The sequence below is a fragment of the Delphinus delphis genome, chromosome 11 (genome assembly GCF_949987515.2).
Source record: "Delphinus delphis chromosome 11, mDelDel1.2, whole genome shotgun sequence".
In the NCBI taxonomy this organism is placed as follows: Eukaryota; Metazoa; Chordata; class Mammalia; order Artiodactyla; family Delphinidae; genus Delphinus; species Delphinus delphis.
In genome coordinates, this window is record NC_082693.1 from 99,335,468 (window position 1) to 99,357,490 (window position 22,023).

Sequence of the window (22,023 nt, forward strand, 5' to 3'; positions counted from 1 at the left end):
CAGGCCTTGTGTGCCAGGTGCAGGGTTGGACCCCTATTTAGAAATCTGTGTTTTCTTAGCATCTTTTTGATATTGGGCTCAAGGACCCTCAAGCCAACCTACAGGGAGCGGGTCTGGGCAGGCTCCCGCTTCCTATCTCGCTCCACAGCTGCAGACAAAAGAATGGCCCGCCTCCAGCTAGGAGAATAGATTTCCTCAAAAACAAAACAGAAACCTTCGCCCAGGACTGCTGGCGTGAAGAGAATTCAGTAGAGCCCGTGGAAAATGACAACAGAGTGATTAACACGAATCAGGCCTTTGAGGCGTTGCTCTGACGGGCTTCCCGCCTTCATCTTCTCTGTAAACAGAGTCAGCTGGGGGTGTTCATCTTTTATTCCAGGCAGCTCTAGTATTGAATTGAGTCTCTTAACTGCCTTGGAGTAAACAGAGGTTCATGGTACCAATACATTAACATACTCTAAGTTTAAAAACAAGTTAAGCATTTCAGAAAATGTGGTAAATGAACGTCAAGCATCATCTAAGCGTTTTTAAAATTTTGCTCCCGTGTTCAAGTTGAGCAATTGCTGTTGATTCACACTTGGGTTCTACCTCAGCCAACTTGTAGGGACGCCAGTGCCTTCAGATTGTGATGCGTATCTGTGTGATCTTATATTCATGGTACATTTAGCTTTTCAAGCGGCTCGGGACATTTTTAGGCCCGTCCTCAGCGCTTATAGCCCTATGAGACCAACAGAGAGACTGCAACAAGCTACAGTGTTCGTGCAGCTCCCTGATTTCTGTACAGCTTACAGCGTTCTGGGCCCGCACCCCTAATTCTGCATCTTGTAATCCCAGCACAAACATGACAAAGGAGAGACTCAGTCATTTCTTCAGGCAGCTGGGTTGATAGAGACTTGGGAGAATTTTAACCTAGTCCTTCATTTAGTCGAGCATTCTACCCCCCAACCCCCCATCCCTGGACACTGGGGACCCAGGGCTCTGTCAGGGGCCTTCCACAGCAGCACTCAGTTCTCGTACGTGCCAGGTACTAGACGGGAGGGGCAGACGCAGTGCCATCGCCTAGTGATTACAGAGGGACCCATGTGGGCCTGCACAGGTTGCTAGCCAGACAGTTTGGGGAGTGTGTGCACATGCGTGTGGATTTCGACAGACTTATCTGGATGGCTGTGATTTGGGTGGCTGAGTTTCTTGTGTGTTTCCTCAGGGTAATGGGTGACTGGGCTGGCCGGGCACACATCCCGAGCCTGCTGGGAGGCCTGGGCTCTGCCCGAGGGGTGCTTGTAGTGGGAGGCACAGGTGTCTGAAATCCCAACAAGGAGAGCCCCGCTCCCGGGGGATGAGAACTCACCCCCTCCCCGCCCCGCTTCCCATGCCTCACGGCTCCCCCTGGGAACTCAGTGTATCCACAGCCACAAAGGCACCTGTGGGAGAAAAGTCAAACTTCACCAGGGCATCAAAAAATGCAAACTCTGCCTCATTGTACTGAGCTGTTTGTACCTTCCAGTGAGCAGAGGTGGGAAGAAGGAACCGCTGATGAGAGATGGTGGGGTCCACGGTCTCGGGCGCCCTGGCTGGGGTATAAATTCTGAACGCTCGTTTAAAATATTTTACTAATATTTGTCGGGACCCTGAAAATGTTCTTACCTTTCCTTCACCTGCCAGTTTCATTTGAGATGTTTATATTAAGCAGATGATTCTCAACGTGGATCAGACCCCTTATGCAAACATGATGCTCGTGGCGGGGGCTTTCCTGAGAATAGTGAGATGTTCCAGGTGGCGTCCAAAGCAGGGATGCGGTTAGGGAAACGGGCAGAGCAGCAGGCCCTGACTGTTTACCAGCACCCTGTGGCATCCCAAAGAGTGCGTCGTAAGGCGGGTCCCGGCTGCCAGCGCCAGTGTCAGCACGCACACATTCACATTACAGTGCGACGTAGCCACAGAAAAGCTGAGCGAAAACTACGTGTAGAAGACACTGGAATAAAATTAAACTCAGGTGGCCTGGAAGTGCTTTACACGGTAGACTTGTGCCTGATCTCCCCTGTTATTTACAAGTTTGAGTTCTTCACATCTTCTTCCGTGACTGTGGGTTAAAATGATCGGTGCCGATCGTCGTACCCCCCCCACCACTCAGGATCTCGCACGCGCCCTGGGCGCCGCCTGGGGTTCTCTGCGCCCCTCTCAGTGCCCACACCGGCCTCGCGGTGTCCGAGGCCCGGGCAGGCCGGGAGTGCTCGGGCCGTGGCCGTTGAGAGCCGTTCGGTCTCTGGCCAGGTTGCAGGTGCTGAGTGAAGGGCCCCCCTCATTCCTCGCCTCTGCCTCCCCAGTTCCCGGTGTGCTTCGGGGGAGTGGGAACCTCCCAGGGTGAAACCCAAGGGACCAGCCGTTGGGGGCCCCTTTGGGGACCTGTGCCTGCATTTGCTTTACCTCTTTGATTCCAGCGTGCACAGGGCGATGGCCGTGGTGGTGGCTCAGTGACTCTGGAGACCGTTCCCCAGGTCTAGGCCCTGCACTGGGCCGCCTGCAGCACACCTTCTGTGTCTGGACGCTTCTTAGGGCAGCGATGGAGAGCGGCTGTGCTGTTTGCAAAATAAATGTTGGTCTCAAATAAGAAGAAGAAGTTAATTTGTTGGACATTTCTGCAGTCGGGCCTTTTGCGGACCTTCTCGGCACCCAGCGGCCCCAGTGGCCCTCCCTGACTGCGGGGACCTATAGCATTTGCGGCAGCCGTGAGCCAGGAGGCCACCTGACCAGTAGGAAAGGAAGGGCCCCCTGTTTTAAAGGAGTTCCGAGGGTTCTTTTCTTGGGAATGAATTTCTTATTATTGACAAGTTGGAGAGCCACACAGTTGATTATATTATTTTGAATAGAAGTAGCTTTAAAAAATTTTGAAAGGAGCCCATTTTGCTTTGACCTTGTGTTGTAATCCATGGACTGTCTGTCCAGGTTGTGTTTTGAGCTTCATACTTTCTGTGATTAGATTCCACGCGGTTGGGTTAGTTACAACGTAAGCAGTTTTTAACTTCCTGTTCAGGGTTCATTTGCTGAAGGTAACAGAGGGAAGAATGGGTTGAAATGTAGCAATTCTCGATTGATGGGTCATCAGGGGCGTTGCCAGGGTGACTGAAAGCCTGGTTCCTGGCGAGGCCATGCCTGGTGAGTGAGCACAGACAGGCTTTTATGCAGACACATTGGAACTGCTGCAGCGGCCGTGGACACGGACCCCACTGCAGTCTGCGCATGAGACCCTGATGTCGGGCGCCAGCAGATGCCGTGCCCACTCTCGCCGTAAACTGCCTCACAGTTGGGGCATCAGTAGCCTGAAAACACGAGCGGAATTTTGGAGTCGACGTGTCTGAATGATTTATTGAGGACCAGGAGATGTCAATGAAAGCGTGCGAATGGCCCTGGCCAAGTCACCTTGTTGGAACTGCCAGTGAAGGCTGCGCCGTCCATCAGGTCGGGCCGCAAACCCGTCTAATGAGCCAGAGCTTAAGGGCCTCCATCACCCCAGCAGCGAAGGTGCGCCCAGTGTGACTTCCTGGGAGTGCACGTCTGGGCTTTCATCGTGTCATTAGTAGTAAAGTGGAACACAGCACCTTATTCACCCCGACCTGGGGGCCCGGGGGGGCGCCTACCCACTCTCGCGGGGAGTTGGGCTTGCACCGTGGAGCCCCGCGCCCCAGCCAGACCGCGAGCCGTGGCACGGCAGGGCCCAGGGCCCCTGTCTCAGTGCCTGGCTCGCCATCTGGGCACAGCAGAGCTCTGTGGATGTTCATGGCCTCTGGCCTATTTTGTCAGATTATTTTGCAGAACACGTTTATCCTTCACGTAGTGGAACTTCTGTGTTTTGTGTGCACCCTGTGGTTCCTGAGGCTGTTTCTCTTTACCTGGATCAGCGCTGGCTACCTTAAACTTTGAAATGTGACCAATTTTATAGGTGAACTCATTATATTTAGTTGAATTTATTAATAACTAGTGCTACTGATCATTTCTTTATGTTTTTTAAAAAAATATACTTATTTATTTATTTAGGCTGCGCTGGGTCTTAGTTGCGGCACGCAGGGTCTTTAGTTGCGGCACGCAGGGTCTTTGGTTGTGGCATGCAGGATCTTTAGTTGCGGCATGCATGTGGGATCTAGTTCCCTGACCAGGGATCAAACCCAGGCGCCCTGCATTGGGAGTGTGGAGTCTTACCCACTGGACAACCAGGGAAATCCCCATTTCTTTATGTTTTTAACTGACTTTTTCATAAGTAAACTTTTCAAGTATTTCCCTCATTTTTACCAGGCTGACATATATTTTTCTTGCTGGGAAATAACTCTTCGTAGATTGCTTGATATTACTCCTTGGCCTGTACTGTGTTGCAGATGTTTATCCAATTTGTTTTACTTCCTCACTTTTTCACTTACAACTGTTTTACATTTGAATATGGTGACGCAGACCAGGTTTTCCTTCTGTCCTGGGCTTTTCCCTGGGAGGGTCTTTCTCTGAGCTGCGCACACATGCTGAGTTGGGATTCCATCATCACCCTGGGGGAAGTGCCTCTACGCGCACCTTCTGGGGCGACTTTCTGTCCCAGCGCGGCACCCCCGAGCTTTCCTCGACCCCTTTCTGAATGCAGTTCACCAGGGCTTTTGGGAGCAAGCAGGGTCTCGTGTTGGTCAACCTTTCTTTCCATTTGGCTGTGTTGGTAATGGTGAGGGAGTGTGTTGCTGATTGATTTAAAGACCCGTTTATCCTTTGAGGAATTATTTTTGACTTAATTAGATAAAGGGAGTAACTCAATTGAATGAATTGATTGATGATCAGTTTGCGTTTGGAAGATGAGCATGACTCCAGGAAGCTTATTCTCTGTATGAATGACTGCTGTCCGCCTTCTGAAAGCTGGGTCTCTCTGCAGAACCTGCTTCTGATTGGAAACACGGCATCAGAAAGGTCTTAACCAAAAGTCTCCCACTCCTTTCCCCATTGGGGAATACTGAAGGGCTTAAACCCTTTAATTCAGTGAACAGATGTGAAAGCTTTCGTCCTGTGGGCCTGATGAGAGAGGGTCGAAGCCCCACTGCATCTCAGATGAGCACTGTGGGTTTAGTGGTCTGTGTGCCCCTGGGGAAGGCCATGTGTGTCCTGCTTATGACTCTTGGAGCGCGGAGAGGGCGGGAGCCCGTGAACCTGGGGGCCTGTTTTCCTGAGAAAGTGTGCCTGCAATTCTCAAAGGCGAGCTCAGCATGAGCTGCAGCCTTTCAAGGGGGCCTCAAGATCAGAGGGAGCTTGGCCTTCTCAGAGCCCCCTGAGCTTCTGCAGAAAGGAGGCTGTTAGGGCAGGCTGTATGTGACATCGTTTGGAAGAGTGCCTCCTTCAGTTTGAAGGAATTCTCCTTGGTTGACTTGTTGTTTGCGTAGCCATTAGTGGAGGCAAGTTAGACTTTATGTATAATCTTAAATTCAGCAATAATTTGGATATTTCCCTTAACCAGAGACATTGGGGTAAAGTCTTTTTCCATTCTTCCTAGAGTGCGTTGGCATAGCTTTTCCTGTGTTCCAGGTCCAGCCAGTAGTTACTCCTCCCTCCTAGGCTGTCAGCTCTTTGGTGGCAGTCTGTTCATTCACTTGGCGGGTGTTTTTTTTTTTTGCGGTACGCGGGCCTCTCACTGCTGTGGCCTCTCCCGTTGCGGAGCACAGGCTCCGGACGCGCAGGCTCAGCGGCCATGGCTCACGGGCCCAGCCGCTGTGCGGCATGTGGGATCTTCCCGGACCGGGGCACGAACCCTTGTCCCCTGCATCGGCAGGCGGACTCTCAACCACTGCGCCACCAGGGAAGCCCTGGCGGGTGTTCTTGGGGCTCCTGTGTGTGTGGGTGGAGGGCCTGGGGACACGGAGGGCAGGGTGGGTATGGCCCTGCTCTCCAGGGGCTCTTACTGCAGTGGGGAGACAGAGCACACAGGTAAAGCAGTAGGGAGTGACACAGCTCGTGACACGTGCCATGGAGGAAGTGCCGCGGGGCGTTGCCGCGTCCTGGCCTGCCGCCTGTCCTCTGCAGCAGGTGGTCCAGCACCTGGCATTTCATGGTGTGGAGTTGATCTGTTTTCCGGCAGTGACTTTACCAACGGGGGGACATGAGTGATGCGGCCCAGGATCTCATGTGAGCCTCTGTGGCGGCTGAGGTTCACACGCTCTGTTTGGGAGCATCTCCCCCGCCTCTGGCCTTGTCTTCCTGTCCACAGTGCTGTCCCTCCATCAGGTCCCTGCGCCCCCCACCCCCCTGCGTGCAGACGCCGATGCACAGGTGTCTCCACGGCTCCCCTTCCCGCTGAGGAAGTCTGGCTTTGGAGCCTGCCGCCGGGGGCCACGGAATCAGGATCCTCACCACCTCTTGTCCTGCCTAATTGTGCAGACGCCCGTGCAGCTTCCTGGCTCTGCCTCCTGAGGCCCCTCCCTCACGTCACCTTCTTTCCCGTCACTGTGTGCTCTGTTCTGCGGCCCAGTTCGGATGCCACGTCTCCCCTGCTCACGCCTCCCCGGGGGTCAGGTTCTCTGTGCTCTTCTGAACCTGCGCTGTCTGCCCCTTGTCCCTGCTCACTCTCCAGTTGGCTGGTTCTTTGTTCACAGACACGGCCATGTGAATTGCATCTCCCTAGAGATAAATCAGGTCAACAAATGTTATCAATAAATAAGGCCGATAAGCAGAATGAGTGAGGGAGCGTGTCCGTGGACGAGCGCGTGCACCGGTGCCCTCTTCCTCCAGGCTCCGCGGGTGGTTCTTGGTTTCGTCTTCACCTGCCAACCATCCCCACGTTTTCTTGCACATACAAGTGCTCAATACAAGTTAACAGAATCAATCAGTATTTCCACCAGTAGCGTTTCTGTTACCAAAAACTCTTGCTCACAGAATTATGAAAAAAATCAAAGATCCCTTCAAGCTAAAAGAATGTTACGAGATTAAAAATTTTTCTTTTGCCAAAAGGACATTATGAAAACAAGGGTCACTAAAGATACAGAAATTTCCGTTCACTCTTGGGCTCCTTACCCACACCACCACTGCCGTTTTCCCGTGTTGCCAGGAGGCCCTTTCCCCTGGGGATCAGGTACCCGTGTTGTTATAGGAAGAGACCAGTAGCTGCCCGGCCCCGCCTCTGTCCTGTTCCCGAGAGCGTGCCTTCCGCTTGGGGCTGCACGTCTGTGACACCGGAAGCCCCGATGGGGGGTGTGCTTGGGGTGGGGTGGGACGGAAACAGAGCCTGTTGTTGGTGAGAGAAGGTCGATCCTTGTCACTGGGGTCCCTCTCAGGGCCGGAGGTTGACAGTTGAGTGTGGCCCAGTGGTGCCGTCTTGCCTGACCAGGGGGGAGCGCGTGGTCCTTGCTTTTTCCTTGATCTGTTACCCCTTGTCTGCTGACAGCCCATCCACCCACGTGTGCCCGGGACTGCGGGCTGCGGGTCTTCAACCACGTCACAGAATTGGACATTCTGACAGGGTGTAGTCCGTGACCTTGCATTGAACGTTATTTACGTTAGAATTGAGCATTCCTGCTGCTCAGCCAATCTGATCGTAGCATCCGTTCTTTTTGCCGGGCCAAGGAGTTTCGTGAATTTACAGCCTTGAGTTGTGACACTACTCTGGCCAAAGCAGGATTTTTCCCTACATTGGAGCCCAAATCTGTGTAATTAAGTGCTGGAGTCTCCATCATCAAAGTGTCAGGGTTTCAAATTTACAACTCCCAAGTTGAGGATGCAGCAGCTTAGACAGGAGAACGGTCCAGCTTGCTCACACAGAAGGGACTATTTTCGATTACCAGCTAAGCTTCTAATTATGTGAAGAGGTTTATCGCAGGGCTCGTGCACAGGGGGTGATGGACGTAGTCGTAACAACAGCGTTGGTCCCCTCCCTGCCCTCGCTGTTCCCCAGCAGGGCCGGCGCTCTTCCCCACACCTCGTGCTCAATGAGGCCGCTGTCCAGCCCGCGCTGGCGATCGCTGTCCTGGAATCCCGTGATGGTCCCAGCGCTGTTTAAACTGAGCAATTTCCCCTTTCCAGTTAGGGAGGAGGCCATGGGAATCCCGCCCCCAGGAGACGGAAAGCTCGGTGACCTTGTGCGGTAGTCCCACGGGGGCGGGGACAGGGGATTGTTTCTTACGCACGAGGTCCTGCTTTTCTAGAGCTGTTGCCGTGCAGGGAGGATAGGGACCAGGGCTCCTTCCTCCTCTCCACACGCAGTCAGAGGCCCCGGTGCCCGGCCCGTCCAGAGCGGCGGCGACACCGAGGGGACCAGCACAGCCTCTGGGCTCCGCCCTTCCCGGCCCGCTCCCTGCCCACAGGCCCTGTGTCTGTCGGGTGTGGGTGTTCTCCTCAGCGGGCTGTTTTCAGATGAAACGGCCCCGGCACCAGAGGACGCGCTGCGGAGACTCAGGCGCAACACTCGGTCCGTCCGTCCGTCCGTCAATGGTGGGCACCCTCGTCATCGCAGTGTCCTAGGGTTTTGAGCTCATCAGCCTGCCTGTTCATCTATCCACTGATGCTGTCTATCTCCTGGACATGGAAACACGGACAGGAAATCTCTGCTCTCTATTTGCCTAAGGCAGGTTTTGGGGTATTTCACAGCAGCAATTATATCCCTGTGTGGTTTTCTCCTGACCAGGCTGAGCACCTGCCATTCTTTAATAGTTTCCTTATCTGCCCATCCACCCACCCGCCCACCTGCCCACCTGCCCAGTCTGGCAGAGGCTGGCTAGCACTGGCCCCACCCACTGAATGCCAGCGGGTCCCCTCACTCTAATCACTCCGACCCCCAAACACCCTGTGAGCTTCTCAGACCGTTTACAGCACCACCACCGTTGGGCACTTTTTCTCTAGGGTTATTTACCTGTGGAAAAGACAGACTTTAGTTAAACTATCCCAATGGCTTAACCAACATTTTTTCCCCTATTGCTAAAATAACTGCATTGTGAAAATGGATGTTCTCTTTCTACCCTGTACCCTTCCGTAGAGAATAAAGAGCGATAGTTTCCTACCCCATCAGTCACACCCCGGGGCACCCACGGTTCTCCGTGGCGTCCCTCTGAGCAGTGTTCTCCGTGTGCACGTCTACGCAGACGTGCAGCGGTGGAGTTTTCCATATAAATGGAGTTGTGGGTAAAGATGGGATTGTTTTACAAACTGCTTTTTAAACAAGCATATGGCAGGGCAGCGTTTTTCAAAGAATTTACTTAAATCATCCCCTGAAGGTTTTCTGTGATCTAAGGAGACAAGTGAGGTTCTTTTTGATTAAGTGTCTGCGTTTACGTCCTGTGCCTTTGTATTTGGTTGTGGTCCACTTGGGACTCCTGATCTACTGCCCAGGGCTGTGGCGGTCAGCGCCTTTTCTGCCTCACCCAGGCGCCCCTTGGGTTAGCCTTGTCGTCCTCCCTGGCACTCTGAGGGCTCTCTGGGGTCACCTTCCTCAACGTGGTGTCCCCGGGGTACAGGGCCTGGCCCCTGAAGGGAGGTGTCGTGGATAACGTGGGGAGGAGGGCTGGGTGCAGTGTTACTCATGCCAGCGTTACTGTTTGTTTGTGATTAGAAGATAAATGCAAGACAGAGAATCGAGTCTGTTTTTTGACGAAACAGTTTGGTTTACATTCCGTTATTTTAAGTAACCTTTACATGTTGCCACGGTGAGTCCCCAGCGGTCCTGGCTCCCAGCCCTGCAGGGTGGGGAGTGAGGAGGCTGTGTGGGCCCTGCCTCCGCCCTGGGGGCCTGTGCTGCGCCCCCCTCCCGCGTGGAGCATCTTCTCGGGTTGTGTCAGAATGGCCCAACCCCCCAGGTCCCAGAGTCACAGCCACAGCCACGTTGTTACTTACGCCTCACCTCCGTCTGCTGCTGGCCTGGGCCTGTCTGCTCTCCTGTACCTGTCAATTGATCATTTTTTCCCTTTGGGTCGTTTCTTCCTTTGAACCCCGGGATGGCCTGGGAAGCCTCACTTCCGTGGGTCTCTCTCATTGGTCTTGGCTGACGGCCTTACTTCCGGCCTCTCCGCTGTCACTGAGTCCCACCTGGCGTGGGCTGCATGGCCGCCGGCCTGAAGCCCAGACTTCTTGGGCCTGTGCAGAGTGGGGCGGCTCCGTGTTTGGGTTTCCTCCCGTCCTGGTCGCCCCCACCCTGACCCCCGGGCTGTCCCAGGCAGTGAGTGAGCTCTGGTGGCAGGTGTGCACCCTTGGGCTCAGATGGTCTTGACCCTGAGAGCTCGTCCCTGCCCCGTGGTGTGGACTCTCTGGGGGGTGAGTAGCTTAGCCTCTACCAGACCGAGCCTGTACCGCACCTGCTCTTTTGTTCGTGGTTAGGTCCAGCTGAGCCCACTCGGAACCAGCAGTGCCCTGTTTCCTGTGCCCCGCTAGGGGCGCTCCTGGGCCCATCCCTCGGCTCTAACTGCACTGCTCTCTGTGCTCCCCTAAAAAAATACGGGGGGTCGTTATCTCATTCTGACAATAAGGGCCATTCCGATTCTCTCGGCTTTTCCAAGACAGATTAGCATAGGGGCTGTCTGAGTTAAATGCCATTCCTTCATTACATCCAAGAGTACCAAATGGCCCGTTGTGAGAAAGGACACCGATATTTCCTGGGATAAAATAATAAGCCAGCTAAACAGACGAAGAAAACTCACCCAGGCTCCTGCCCACACCCCGCGGACCCGGGCTGAGGCAGCCCCGCTGCTTGCGACCCAGGACAGGAGCCTGAGGTCTGGGGAGGGCTTTAGTCCCCCGCTTGCCTTTTCTTATAGCTGAGGAAGTGTCTCAGTGCTTTGAAGGCCCTTGAAAGAGGGTACGTGGACGGAAGGCCTCCAGAGGAGCCCTCTGATTATCGTCAACGCGGTCCCCTGAGAACGGAAAATAAATCCAGCTCTGCACTAGTTTGGGGGGAGGCTGAATCGAGTTTCCCAGCGAGCAGGTCTCCGCCCCGACGAGGTGACTTGCACTCCTGTCTGCGAACTTGATCTTGCAGCAGGAAGGGCGTCGTGACGGGTGGGACCCGGTGCAGGGCAGCCCTTACAGCGCAGGGCAGTGAACCCCATCTGTGAACTGGCGGTGATGACACCTCCCGCCTCGGCTGCCACGAGAAATTCCGGAGCCAGGCCATGTGCAGAATCAGGTGGGCCTCCATCCCAGGGTGTGCTCAGGGCGTGTGGGCATAGGGAGCCTCCTGGGATTGCAGAGTTCCGAGGCCGGGCGCCTTGCTGGGCCAGCCCGGCGGGCAGAGCGGTGCCCCGTGCAGGAGGGAGGGCCCCGGCCCCGGAGGGGGGCAGCTGGGCTGGTGCAGGTTCACGGGCGCACTCGGGCAGAGGGGAGCTCAGGGCTGGCCCCGGTGCACTCTTCATCCCAGTCCCATGTCACAGGGAAGGGGACAGGGCCGCCTGGGTCTGCCTGCCAGGGCCTTGACTGAGCACACAGCCTGGGTCCGAGTAACCCACCCTTCCCCCATCACCCGGGTGGCTGGTACCTAAATGTTTCTGTTTTCCATTTTTAAGTTGTTTTCCCCTTTAACCCACCAGCTTCTTGGGGGCGTTTGTTCCTCCTCGTCTCTGTGCCCAAGGGTCCGGAGTTTAGGGACACAGGGAGGGCCTGCTGCCTCTCGTCACTTTGCCTCGACGTGGGGATGACCCAGTGACCACCGAGGGGCGGGGGATAAACACAGTGTGGCCCATCCATACGGTGGAAAGTTATTATACCATAGAAAGGAGGGAAGCACGGTCACAGGCTACGACACGGTGACCCTTGGAAACATCGTGCTCAGTGAGAGAAGCCAGACATGAAAGGCCACGTGTCCTGTGAATCCACTGAGGTGAGATGTCCTCACAGGCACATCCATGGGGGCAGGACGCAGCCTGGTGGCTACTGGGGGCTGGGAGGGGCAGGGGGAATGGGGAGTGACTGCTAATGAGGTCAGGGTTCGTGTGGGGCGATGAAAATGTTCTGGAATTAGATCGTGGTGATGGTTACCCAACCCTGTGAATATACTAGCCCACTGAGTGGTACCCTTTAAAGGGGTGAGCTTTACGGTACGTGCGTTATATCTCAATAAAATAACCCTCCAAACCGAACCAAACCAACAAAAAAACTCGTTGAGCGAATGAGGGGGAGCAGATGAAGGAAGGGAGGTAAGAGTGCTGTTTTCCTTTGCGCAGAAGGACAGACGTGCTTCCAGGGAGACGCGGTCATTAGAAGTTGGATTTGCTGTGTGGTCTACACGGCCGTGAGGCTGTGCCCGGTTGGATGTGTGTCCAGGGCCGTGGCCTCCTGTCTGGGCTCCTGAGCCCCCCGTGGAGGCCCCAGCTGGTTGGTTTCCCCACGGAGTGCTGGCCTGGAAGGACCCTCCCTGTTTTACTTTCCGATTTCCGCTGTGAACAGAGGACGGAGTGGGAGGGTGTTCACAGGCGGCTCTCCCAGCCCAGCACCTGGTGGGAGTCAGGCCGTGTCGGGCTGCTGCTGGGGAAGCGATCGAAGCCCGGGTGTGAGGTGTGCACAGGTGCGGAGGGCTGGCCTGCTCTGTGGGAGCAGTTACGAGTCCGGGCTCCGGGACGGATGGCGGGTCCACACCCTGACCCCACTCCTTACCAGGCTGCCACCGGGCCGGCTCGTTGTTTCTCTGTACCCCATTTCCCAAGGGGTGCAATGGTGGCCGTAATAGAGTTAATGTGTTTAAAACATGAAGAAGAGTGCCTGGCATCTAATAACCACTCAGTAAATGTTAGCAGTTATCATTATTATGATTATTGTCATTTTTACCCACTTAAAACTTTCTAAATATATTCTGGGCTGAAATGTTTCTTTTCTTGAAGAACATTTTCCTTGCAAAGTTGCCATGCACATTAGCACAATACAACAAAAGTAAATAAAGTTAAAAGAATAGGATGCACAATTTTTAAAAAAAATTTGAGTGTTATTATGATGGATGATAGCAGTTTTTATAAGGATCTAAAGTTAATTTCTTCAAATGTCTGATAAGCCATTTCAATTAGGCATCTGTTTTGCATTTTAAAGCTTTTAAGTTATGCTTTCTCATTAGATTTTTTATGCTTGGAGGAGGAAATTATTTAGAGCACCATTGCCTATTCTTTCAAACACATCTGTGTTTTTGCTTTCTTGGTGTTTGCTCATAGCATAGAAGTATTTACGCAGTGTGGTTTTGGGAACTCTAACCTTGGAAACGGGTTTTTAGAGGGGTTGTTACTGAATTAATATGTGAATATATGAGAAGCAGAATTTTAGAAATCTTAGGAAAAAACGTTCAGACCTCAGTGAGGAATAAGTAATAAATTGATATTTTCGGTCCTCTCTTATTAGGATGTGAAATGCCTGAGAAGCAATGATTTACAATATGTTAATTATGTTAATTAATTGGAGAGGATTCAGAATATGAATTATCTGCAACTCATTAGGTATTAAAATTGAGAACCATTAAGCGATGAGGTGGAAGATGCCAAGTCATCTAGCTAGAGCGAGGAGAACGGGCGGGGGTGGGGAGGCGGGTCCTGCCGGCGGAGCGCACATCCTCGTTCACCCCGTGGGCTGACGGCTCCCTGTCTTTCCCCTGCCCCGCGGCACAGATGAGGAGGACGTGGACACCGCTGACGTCTCCTGCGTGCCTGCGGACGCGCTGCGCAACGTGGAGGCCGACACGTACTGGTGCATGAGCCGGCTGCTGGACGGCATCCAGGTGAGCCCCCGGAGGCAGCGACCCCCCCAGTGGCGTCCCTCTGGCGGAGTTCATACTCCTCAGGGTGACTGTGTGTCTGCGGGCGCACACGTGCCTCTGGAGCCGGTTGGAGGGCACAGCGCAGGGCTCGGAGGGACCAGGCCCCCCCTGCAGAGTCCGATCCCCGCGGGTATTCCACCCCCCCCCCGCCCCCACCCCACTCGGCCGCCGGTGACTGTGGTCCTGCCCCCCAGCGCGGGGCGTCGTTGACGAGCCGTTTCACTGTCTGCGTGAACTGTGTTCAGAGGAACCCGCCTCTTAAAGGGCGTCAGACTTAAAGGCCTTGGCTCCGCCTCCGTGACACCGGGCCGTCAGCGGCCAGCCCCACCATCCCCGCCCGCCTCGGGTCAGGGATCTCAGCGCTCAAGGACAAGTGACGCTGCCGGGTCCCAGAGGGAAGCATGAGCTGGAGGGCATCCTGCCCCCGGTGGCTGGGGCTTCTGCTGGACCTGGTGTCAGCTGGGCCCCTGGCTGGGATTCTCCCTGGAAAGCCGGAGTCTTCCGGGGCCTGGGATGGTTTTATGGAATCATCCATTCCCCTAAATCAGGGGGAAACTCACACACAGTGCCCGGGGAGGAGGACGTTGGCAGGTCAAGAGCAGGAAGATGGGCTGGAGCCTTGCGTGTGGTGGGAAGTGGCCGCGGTAGGTAGACGGCCCTCGAGCCAGCTGTGGCCATTTTAGGCTTGTCTGGTGCCCACACAGCTTTGCCAGACGCTTGCCTGTGGCCGGGGCTGCACCCACTCTGGGGCGGGAGAAGGGATTTAGGGCCGAGCTCCCGGGCTCACTGTGGGGTGAAGGGGAGAGGTGTGAGCGCTGCGGCACAAGGCATAAACCACGCTCCGACGACACGCATGCGGGGAGAGTGGGACCTGGAGGGGGACCGTGAATTTGCCAACAGAGGAGAGGAAGAGCCTGGGGCAGGGTTTGGTCTGAGGTTCGTTCCGGTCACTCACTGGAGGGCGGTCCAAAGATGGCCGCCACAGGATGGACGCTGTGCGGGGGCCTTGGGTTCTGCCAGGATCCCTTTGTCCCAGGTAAGGAAGGCCCTTCCACCTGAAGAGAGAGGACTGGTGTTGCGGATGCGCTCGTCACAGGCGTTTCCCACCAGCTTTGGCTTTTCCTGAGCTGTTGTAATAGCAGGCGTTCCTGATGCCGCCCACTGGAGAGGCCTCAGCTAAGCTGCTTGATTGGATGGAAATGGCCCAAGCAAGGTTTTTCTATGATGCCATCTGAAGGCTGAGTGAGGCCCTGAGATTTAATTTGAATAAATCAGCTAGGACGATTCTTTTGAAGCAAACTGTGTGGGTTCCCATTCCCCTTGATAACTTAGGAATTGACAAAGAGAAAGCAGAAGCCCTTTCTGGAGATGAACAATAGAAAGCTTGTATCTGAGAGCCCATCAGAACTCCTCCTGACTGATTTTGTATCTTGTAAAGAAAAATGTGCCTGCTGGCGACAGATTTTGGCCCCAGCATCAATTCATCATTTCTCTACTCTGCTAATGTTTTCATATTTTTCAGTCTTTCTCCCAAAACTTAAGACTCTTTTCCTCCTTGGAAAGGAGGTTGAATCATAATCTGAAACTTCTTATAAATTTCAGATGTCACTTTTCTGCTCATGAGCGGTGGAACTTCTGCTATTTAAATACAAGATTATCCGGCTTCTACTTGTAAATAAAATCAGCTGTACAATGAAACCGATACTGGCTTTTCATTTTTCACCTGAGATTCGTTGTCTGATGAAATGGTTTCTTGACAAGGGTGCTGTGTGGAAGGCATAATGCTTCTCTGGCGTGTGTGTGTGTGTGTGTGTGTGAGATTACCACGCACGCCAGGCCAACGGCAGCCGTCTGTCTTTCTGTCACATGCTCACGACTGATTCCACGAGATCCTCACGTGAGCAAGCGTTCAGCGATGCCCATTACCAGCATCCGGGGAGTTTGGGGGGCTCTTCTGTAATTCCCTTAGGTGAGGCCATCCCCCGTGACCCCATGCGAGCTCCGTGGGGGACTTTTCAGTGTGTGCAAGTACTCTCGCCATTGTAGTTTGGATAAGTGTGAGGATATGAACTGACTTAAAATCAAGAGGAAACATGGACCAGGTGTCATAAACCCATTGTACGCTATTATAAATAACATATTTTTATGATAAATGAATATTTTCCCAAACAAAAATGTTTAGTGAGAAGAAAGGCATGGTTTTGCTTTACGTGCCTTGACAGAAGACAGCTGAATTCTCATACGTGTTTCTCCAGTCAACCTGCTGTAATATGTTTTCCCTTTAATACTGGACCACAGCCGAACAGGTGGTAGTTTCTTAAAGGTCATGCAGTGTGAATGTGAAGTCATCTCAGTGGACGTTTTGTGCTCAGTCACAGTAATCTCCATTGACCTGTCTTGCACTAGGAATAGATCGTTTACACACGCATGGTTCTGTCACATCAGACACTGGTCACTGGAAAATCCTGGACGCCCGAGGTATGCAGATCTTCTAAACATTGGTGCGTCTCATCATACAGTATCAAAAAATCACCTTTGTTAGTGTTACCACCGTCTCATAAGGAACTGTCAAGCCCAGAGTGGTGGAGAAAAGTTCTCTAAAATTCAGATTTGGGCTTAAAAGTGCAAACATTATTATTGGCAGCAAACACTGTGAATTGGTTCCCTTGAGGTGACAGGGTAACTTTGTTCATTTTTGAGAAAAGGTCTGCCAGATACCCAAGTTTGAATAACCAATTTGCCTGTTGGTCATTCTTTCAAGTACGTTTTCTCTTGGAAAATGTATCCAGTTCTGCTCTCAGCTCAGAGAATTGCACCAAAAATTGCTTTTCTGGAAGAAATCAATGTTTTTGGGTGCACGTCTCCAGAGCTTTACACGTGCTTCCCATTTTTGCCATAGAACACTGAAAAGATGTTTATCAAGGGTCAAGATTCAACCCAATACTAATCATAAGATTAGGAACTTTCCTGTGTCACCCAGGACATCCTTAAGTGAAACTGCCTCTTTTTAAACCACGAGAGTGTGGCATTGAGTACGGTTGTGGACGCTGCCTTGGTCTGTGCCGCGAGCCAGCACTTCTACTTGCCACCACTTCCGTAGCATGACAGCAAATGCCAACATGGCGACAGAGGTAGATGATGCCTCAGTATCATTATGAGTGAGTTTGCACCTCACAGGCTGCTTGAAAGGGTCCCAGGGAGCCCAGCGGCTGGCTCAGCACCGTGGGAGCTGCAGCCCTGCAGGGAGAGATGCTCTCATGGGGGGGCCCCCGGGGTGAGCTCACAAGAGGAAAAGTACAAGACGGAGAAAGTACGCTGCGAGTGAACGTCGGCTGGGGCTGGGGGAGCTGTGCCCTGGACTTGGGATCCTACCACAGTGGGTCTGTCTGCCCGTGTCCTGCTCCTTGGATCCTGGGCATCGTGAGTTGACTGCATGTTCCCAGTGGGGCCACTGGGAACGTGAGGTGGAGGGCCCCGACGTGGGCTTTCCCGTCTCATTGGCGGGATAGAGCCACGCTCGGGTCTCATAATGATGTCGATTGTCCTCAGGTACGACGTGAGGAGTCCAGCCAGAGATTTAATTTAATTTAATTTTTTTTTTTTGGCGGTACGTGGGCCTCTCACTGCCGTGGCCTCTCCCGTTGCGGAGCACAGGCTCTGGACGCGCAGACTCAGCGGCCACGGCTCACGGGCCTAGCCGCTCTGTGGCATGTGGGATCTTCCCGGACCGGGGCACGAACCCGTGTCCCCTGCATCGGCAGGTGGACTCTCAACCACTGTGCCACCAGGGAAGCCCCAGAGATTTAATTTTTAAAAATAATTTGGTGGGGGAATTCCCTGGCGGTCCAGTGGTTAGGACTCAGCGCTTTCACTGCTGTGGCCTGGGTTCAATCCCTGGTCGGGGAACTAAGATCCCACAAGCCACGCAGCGTGGCCAAAAAAAAAATTTGGTGGGCCGTTATTTCTTCCAGTGGTTTCACGGATCGTGTCTTTCTAATGCCGCCTTTGGAGGTGCTTTTTGGTTAGGTCACCAAAGGCCGTGTGAGCCAGTGCAGCTGCTGGGCTGCTTCTTTACAGAGGACCGCCTTGCGACAGGCCAGCAGGACCTGGGCCTTGGGGCCGAGGAGGAGAGTGCCCGTGTGCTTTCTGAGGGAGGAAGCTGCTCGAAGGCCTCTGCTGCGGCGCCGGGGCAGGGCAGGCCCAGGTCCCAGTCCAGGTGGGCGAGCCCTTCTCTGGCTTCTCGGGGATTATTCTTGGGCCTTTGCCAGCCTTCTCATTTCACTAACGATATGACGCCAGGGTTGTCGGGGAGCTCTCCCCTCTTGAGTTACGGCTTCCATACTTGCCTGCCCTGCAGTCATAGTATTACTCTCAGATTCATTACTTAGCAGGACAGCCTCTTTGAGTAGAAAAGGACTGTTGCCTTTTATAATCAGCCATTTACATTTTCTTTCCTTGGGGAAGAATTACTCAATTCTAAGAACTGGTTGCTGGAGTGGAAGGGATGGGAATATTGGGGAAAGTGATGATATTATCTTGGAACTTGCCAGAGGAAAGGCCGGAAACGTGGTGGTGTAGTATCTGGCAGAGAAAGGCCCGGAATGACCAGACCTGTGACTGGGGGCTGGAGGGGACACTGTCTTGCGGGGGGCGGGGTGGTCCCTCAAATACAGCTGCTGTGAGTTAGCCAGGGGGAGAAAAGGGACGACGTATCACAGGGAACCAGAGCCTGCACAGGGAGCCCTTGGAGAAGGTTCTGCTCCGAAAAGGAGAGCGGCCCGAGGCACGCTCAGAAGGTGGCCCAGGATCCCAGAAGGTTCCAGAACCTCGATCTGTTGCCGCCTCTCAACCGAACTCCAAGGAAAGAGAACAGAGGGCCGGTGTGTCGCTTGGGAAGGTGGTGGAGAGGATGCTTACGTGGCCTTGACACATCAGGAGTCTCCAGCTGGAAGGGACAGCGGAGCAGCAGGAGGAGAGCGCAGAGCCAGACCCCGTGCCCGGCCCGCGGGTGGGCAGCGAGGGGCCGGAGCGCCCGCTCCACGTGGCACGTTCCTGTCTCGCATCCAGAGGCGTCGCGCGCGGGGTGGAAGCGCCTTCAGAGCTGTGATGTTAGAGCTCCAGTCGGTAACAGTGAGGACTCTTGGCAACATTTTAGAAACGTTTATTAAGTAGACAAGAATGTGTGGGTTACTGGGCTGAAGCAGAAGATTCATTAAGAGTGAGTTATTGTGCGCCAGTGTAAAAATGAAGATTAAAAAAATCAATTTACAGTAGCATTGAAAACAGTGAAATCCATGTTGTTGCCTGGGTGAGTCGTTCATTCCTGTTAATTACAAAGCGGTGCTCCATCGTGTGAATCTATCACAGTTGTTTAAACATCCTCCGGTTGGTGGAAGCCAGGGCTGTTTCCGGTCTTCGGCTGTGAGGGGTGAAGTTTCCGTGAACACTCGTGTAGTCGTCCTCTCGTTGACGTGTGTTTCTGTCTCTTGGGTCAGTACTTAGGAGTGGACTTGCTGGGTAGTGGCGTAGGGCTATACTTAGTTTTTATGGAAAACCTCCAGATCTTTTCTCCAAATTGGTTGCGCTGTTTCATAAACCCATCAGCACTAAGGTCTGGCTGCCGCACATCCTCACTGGCGTTGCACGGCCCTGTTTTATTTCTGCTGGTTAGCAGTTGTGTGTGTGCGTGTGTGTGCGCATGTGCGCGTGCGTGCGTGTGTATCTATGTTGTTGGGCTTCACTCCACAGGCTTGCAAGGCCTGTACTTGCCCAGCTTTAAGAGCGAGGAAAGAGCCTGGAGTCAGCAACAGAGACATCCACGGTTTAATGGATGGGGGAGCTTAGCTCCTGGAGCAATGCCTCACCACGTGCAGCAGGCAGTGGGCAGGACATGGCGGCTGTCTTCACTCCTGGGGGAAGGGGACGTTGCCAGTTTCAGGGGGAATTGACCTCAGGTGGGCTTGTCAGTTACCAGGGAAACCAGCAGAGAGGCACGCCCCCTTCATGGCCCCTTTGATAAGAACAGTCACTAGCTGGGGCCTGGGGCAAGTATGAAGGAAGGTCAGTCACTTGAGCAGGTGTGGGTGAAGCAGGCGCTGGTCCAGCAGGGACGTACAGAGAGCAAGAGAACAGCCATCTTGAGTGGCCTGACCATACGGTGTCTATATATCTATATCTGTATCCATATCGAGAGAGGGGACGAGAATATTTTGTCCCAAGTTTGTAGCTTGTCAATATACACTTAAAAAAAAACTATTTATTTATTTATTTATTTTTGGCTGCGTTGGGTCTTCAACGCGTTGCTGTGTGCGGGCTTCTCATTGCGGTGGCTTCTCTTGTGGCGGAGCACGGGCTCTAGGCGTGTGGGCTTCAGTAGTTGGTCCTTTGCATTTTTTTTTTTTTTTTTTTTTTTGTGGTACGCGGGCCTCTCACTGTTGTGGCCTCTCCCGCTGCGGAGCACAGGCTCCGGACGCGCAGCCTCAGCGGCCATGGCTCACGGGCCCAGCCGCTCTGCGGCACGTGGACTCTTCCCAGACCGGGGCACGAACCCGCGTCCCCTGCATCGGCAGGCGGACTCTCAACCACTGCGCCACCAGGGAAGCCCGGTCCTTTGCATTTTTATATAAAGTTTATCATCAGCCATTTCCTACCAAAAAAGCCTTACGGCCTGGGATTTAGAATGGAATTATATTTTGAATCTATGTGTCAGTTGTCCCAGAATTAACAGTATTAACAGTGTTAATTTATTCTAGTCCGTAAGCATGGTATAGTTTTAAATTTATTTAAATGTTCTTTAACTTACCCTAATAAACATTTTGTAGTTTTCAGCGTATGGGTTTTGCTCATCTTTTGTTAAATTTGTTTCTAGATTTTTTTTTTGATGCTCCTTTAAATGGTATAGCTTTCTTGGTAAATTTTGTTTTTTTGATTTTTACTGATAGTTTTGTACAAATACAATTGAGTTTTGTAAACTGACAGTTTTCCAGTTCCTATTGTTGTGTAACAAATGACTCCAAAACTTCCTGACTTAGAACAACTGTTTTATCACTCTCACAGATCCTGTTGGTCAGGATTTCAGTCAGGACACACCACGAACCTCTGTCTGTGCACCACGGCGTCTGGCGCCTCGGTGAGACGGCTTGAAAGCTGGCACAAGTTGATGCCTAGGGACTGGAGTCATCTGCAGTCTCACCCTTTTAAGTGTGTGGTGCCTGGGCTTGGACGACTCTACGACTGAGACTGAAGATTGAGCTGCCCACGCATGGCCTCTCCATGTGGCTTAACGTCCTCACGGCACGGTGGCCTTAGGAAAGTCAGACTTCTGACATAATGGTTCAGGCTCCCAGTTAGACTTCCAGAAAGCAAGGTATAAGTTGCACTTTTTCATGACTGAACCTCAGAAGTCGCATAATATCACTTCCACTCTACTCTTTTGGGTGAAGGAGTCATAAGCCTACTTTAAAGAGAGGGAGATTAGACTCCATCTCTTGATGCAGGAGTGCCCTGGTCACATCATAAAAGAATATATGGGATAAGAGAGGTTGTTGTGGAAAATATATGCCACACCTTGTTTCTTGTAATCTTGCTAAATTCACTTGTTAGTTTTAGGAGCTTTTGGGTAGATGCCTTAGGATTTTCTGTGTGCACAATCATGTCACCTACAAATGAACAGAATTTTACTTCTTTCTGTGTAATATGTGTGGCTTTTATTTCCTCTTCTTGCCTTTTTGCATTGTCAAGGACCTCAAGTACAATGTTGAACGGAAGTGATGAGAGCAGACATTTCTACCTCCTTCCAGGTATTGGTGGAGAGGGTGAAACATTTAGGCGCTCACCATTAACTTTGATGTTAGCTGTTGACTTTTCATAGATGCCCTTTACCAGGGTGGTTTTGACAGTGCAAATTCCACAGACAAGGAGTCTGTATTTTTAATAAACATTCTGCCTTATTTTGGTAGGTCTTTTTCTTTACATTTGAGGAATACCAGTATATAAAGGACGAAGAGATTGAGGATAGAATTTGTAAGACTTGGTGGAAGAAGAGCTGGAAGACAGATCATAGTTTGCTGAGACTTTTAAATAATTATGAATCAGTATTTTGCCAAATGCCTTTTCTTTGTTGAGATAGATGCTCATATGATTTTTCTGACTTACTCTGTTCATGTACTGAAGGACATTGATTAACTTTTAATGTTAAGCCAGCTTGCATTCCTGAGATAAGTCCCACTTTGTCGTGAGATGTTAGTCTTTTTATATGTTTCAGGATTCTCTTTGATATTTTATTTTATTGTATTGTATGT

General features: G+C 52.5%; 1 protein-coding gene across 1 annotated transcript in view; it reads left to right on the forward strand.

Annotated features, from left to right (window-relative positions):
• Positions 1 to 22,023, forward strand: part of TBC1D22A (TBC1 domain family member 22A) — a 314,302-nt gene that overhangs the window by 169,573 nt on the left and 122,706 nt on the right. Inside the window, exon 9 of the mRNA XM_060025836.1 lies at positions 13,575 to 13,684. Within this exon, the coding sequence (XP_059881819.1) occupies positions 13,575 to 13,684 (110 nt within the window). The remainder of the gene's footprint in view (positions 1 to 13,574; positions 13,685 to 22,023) is intronic.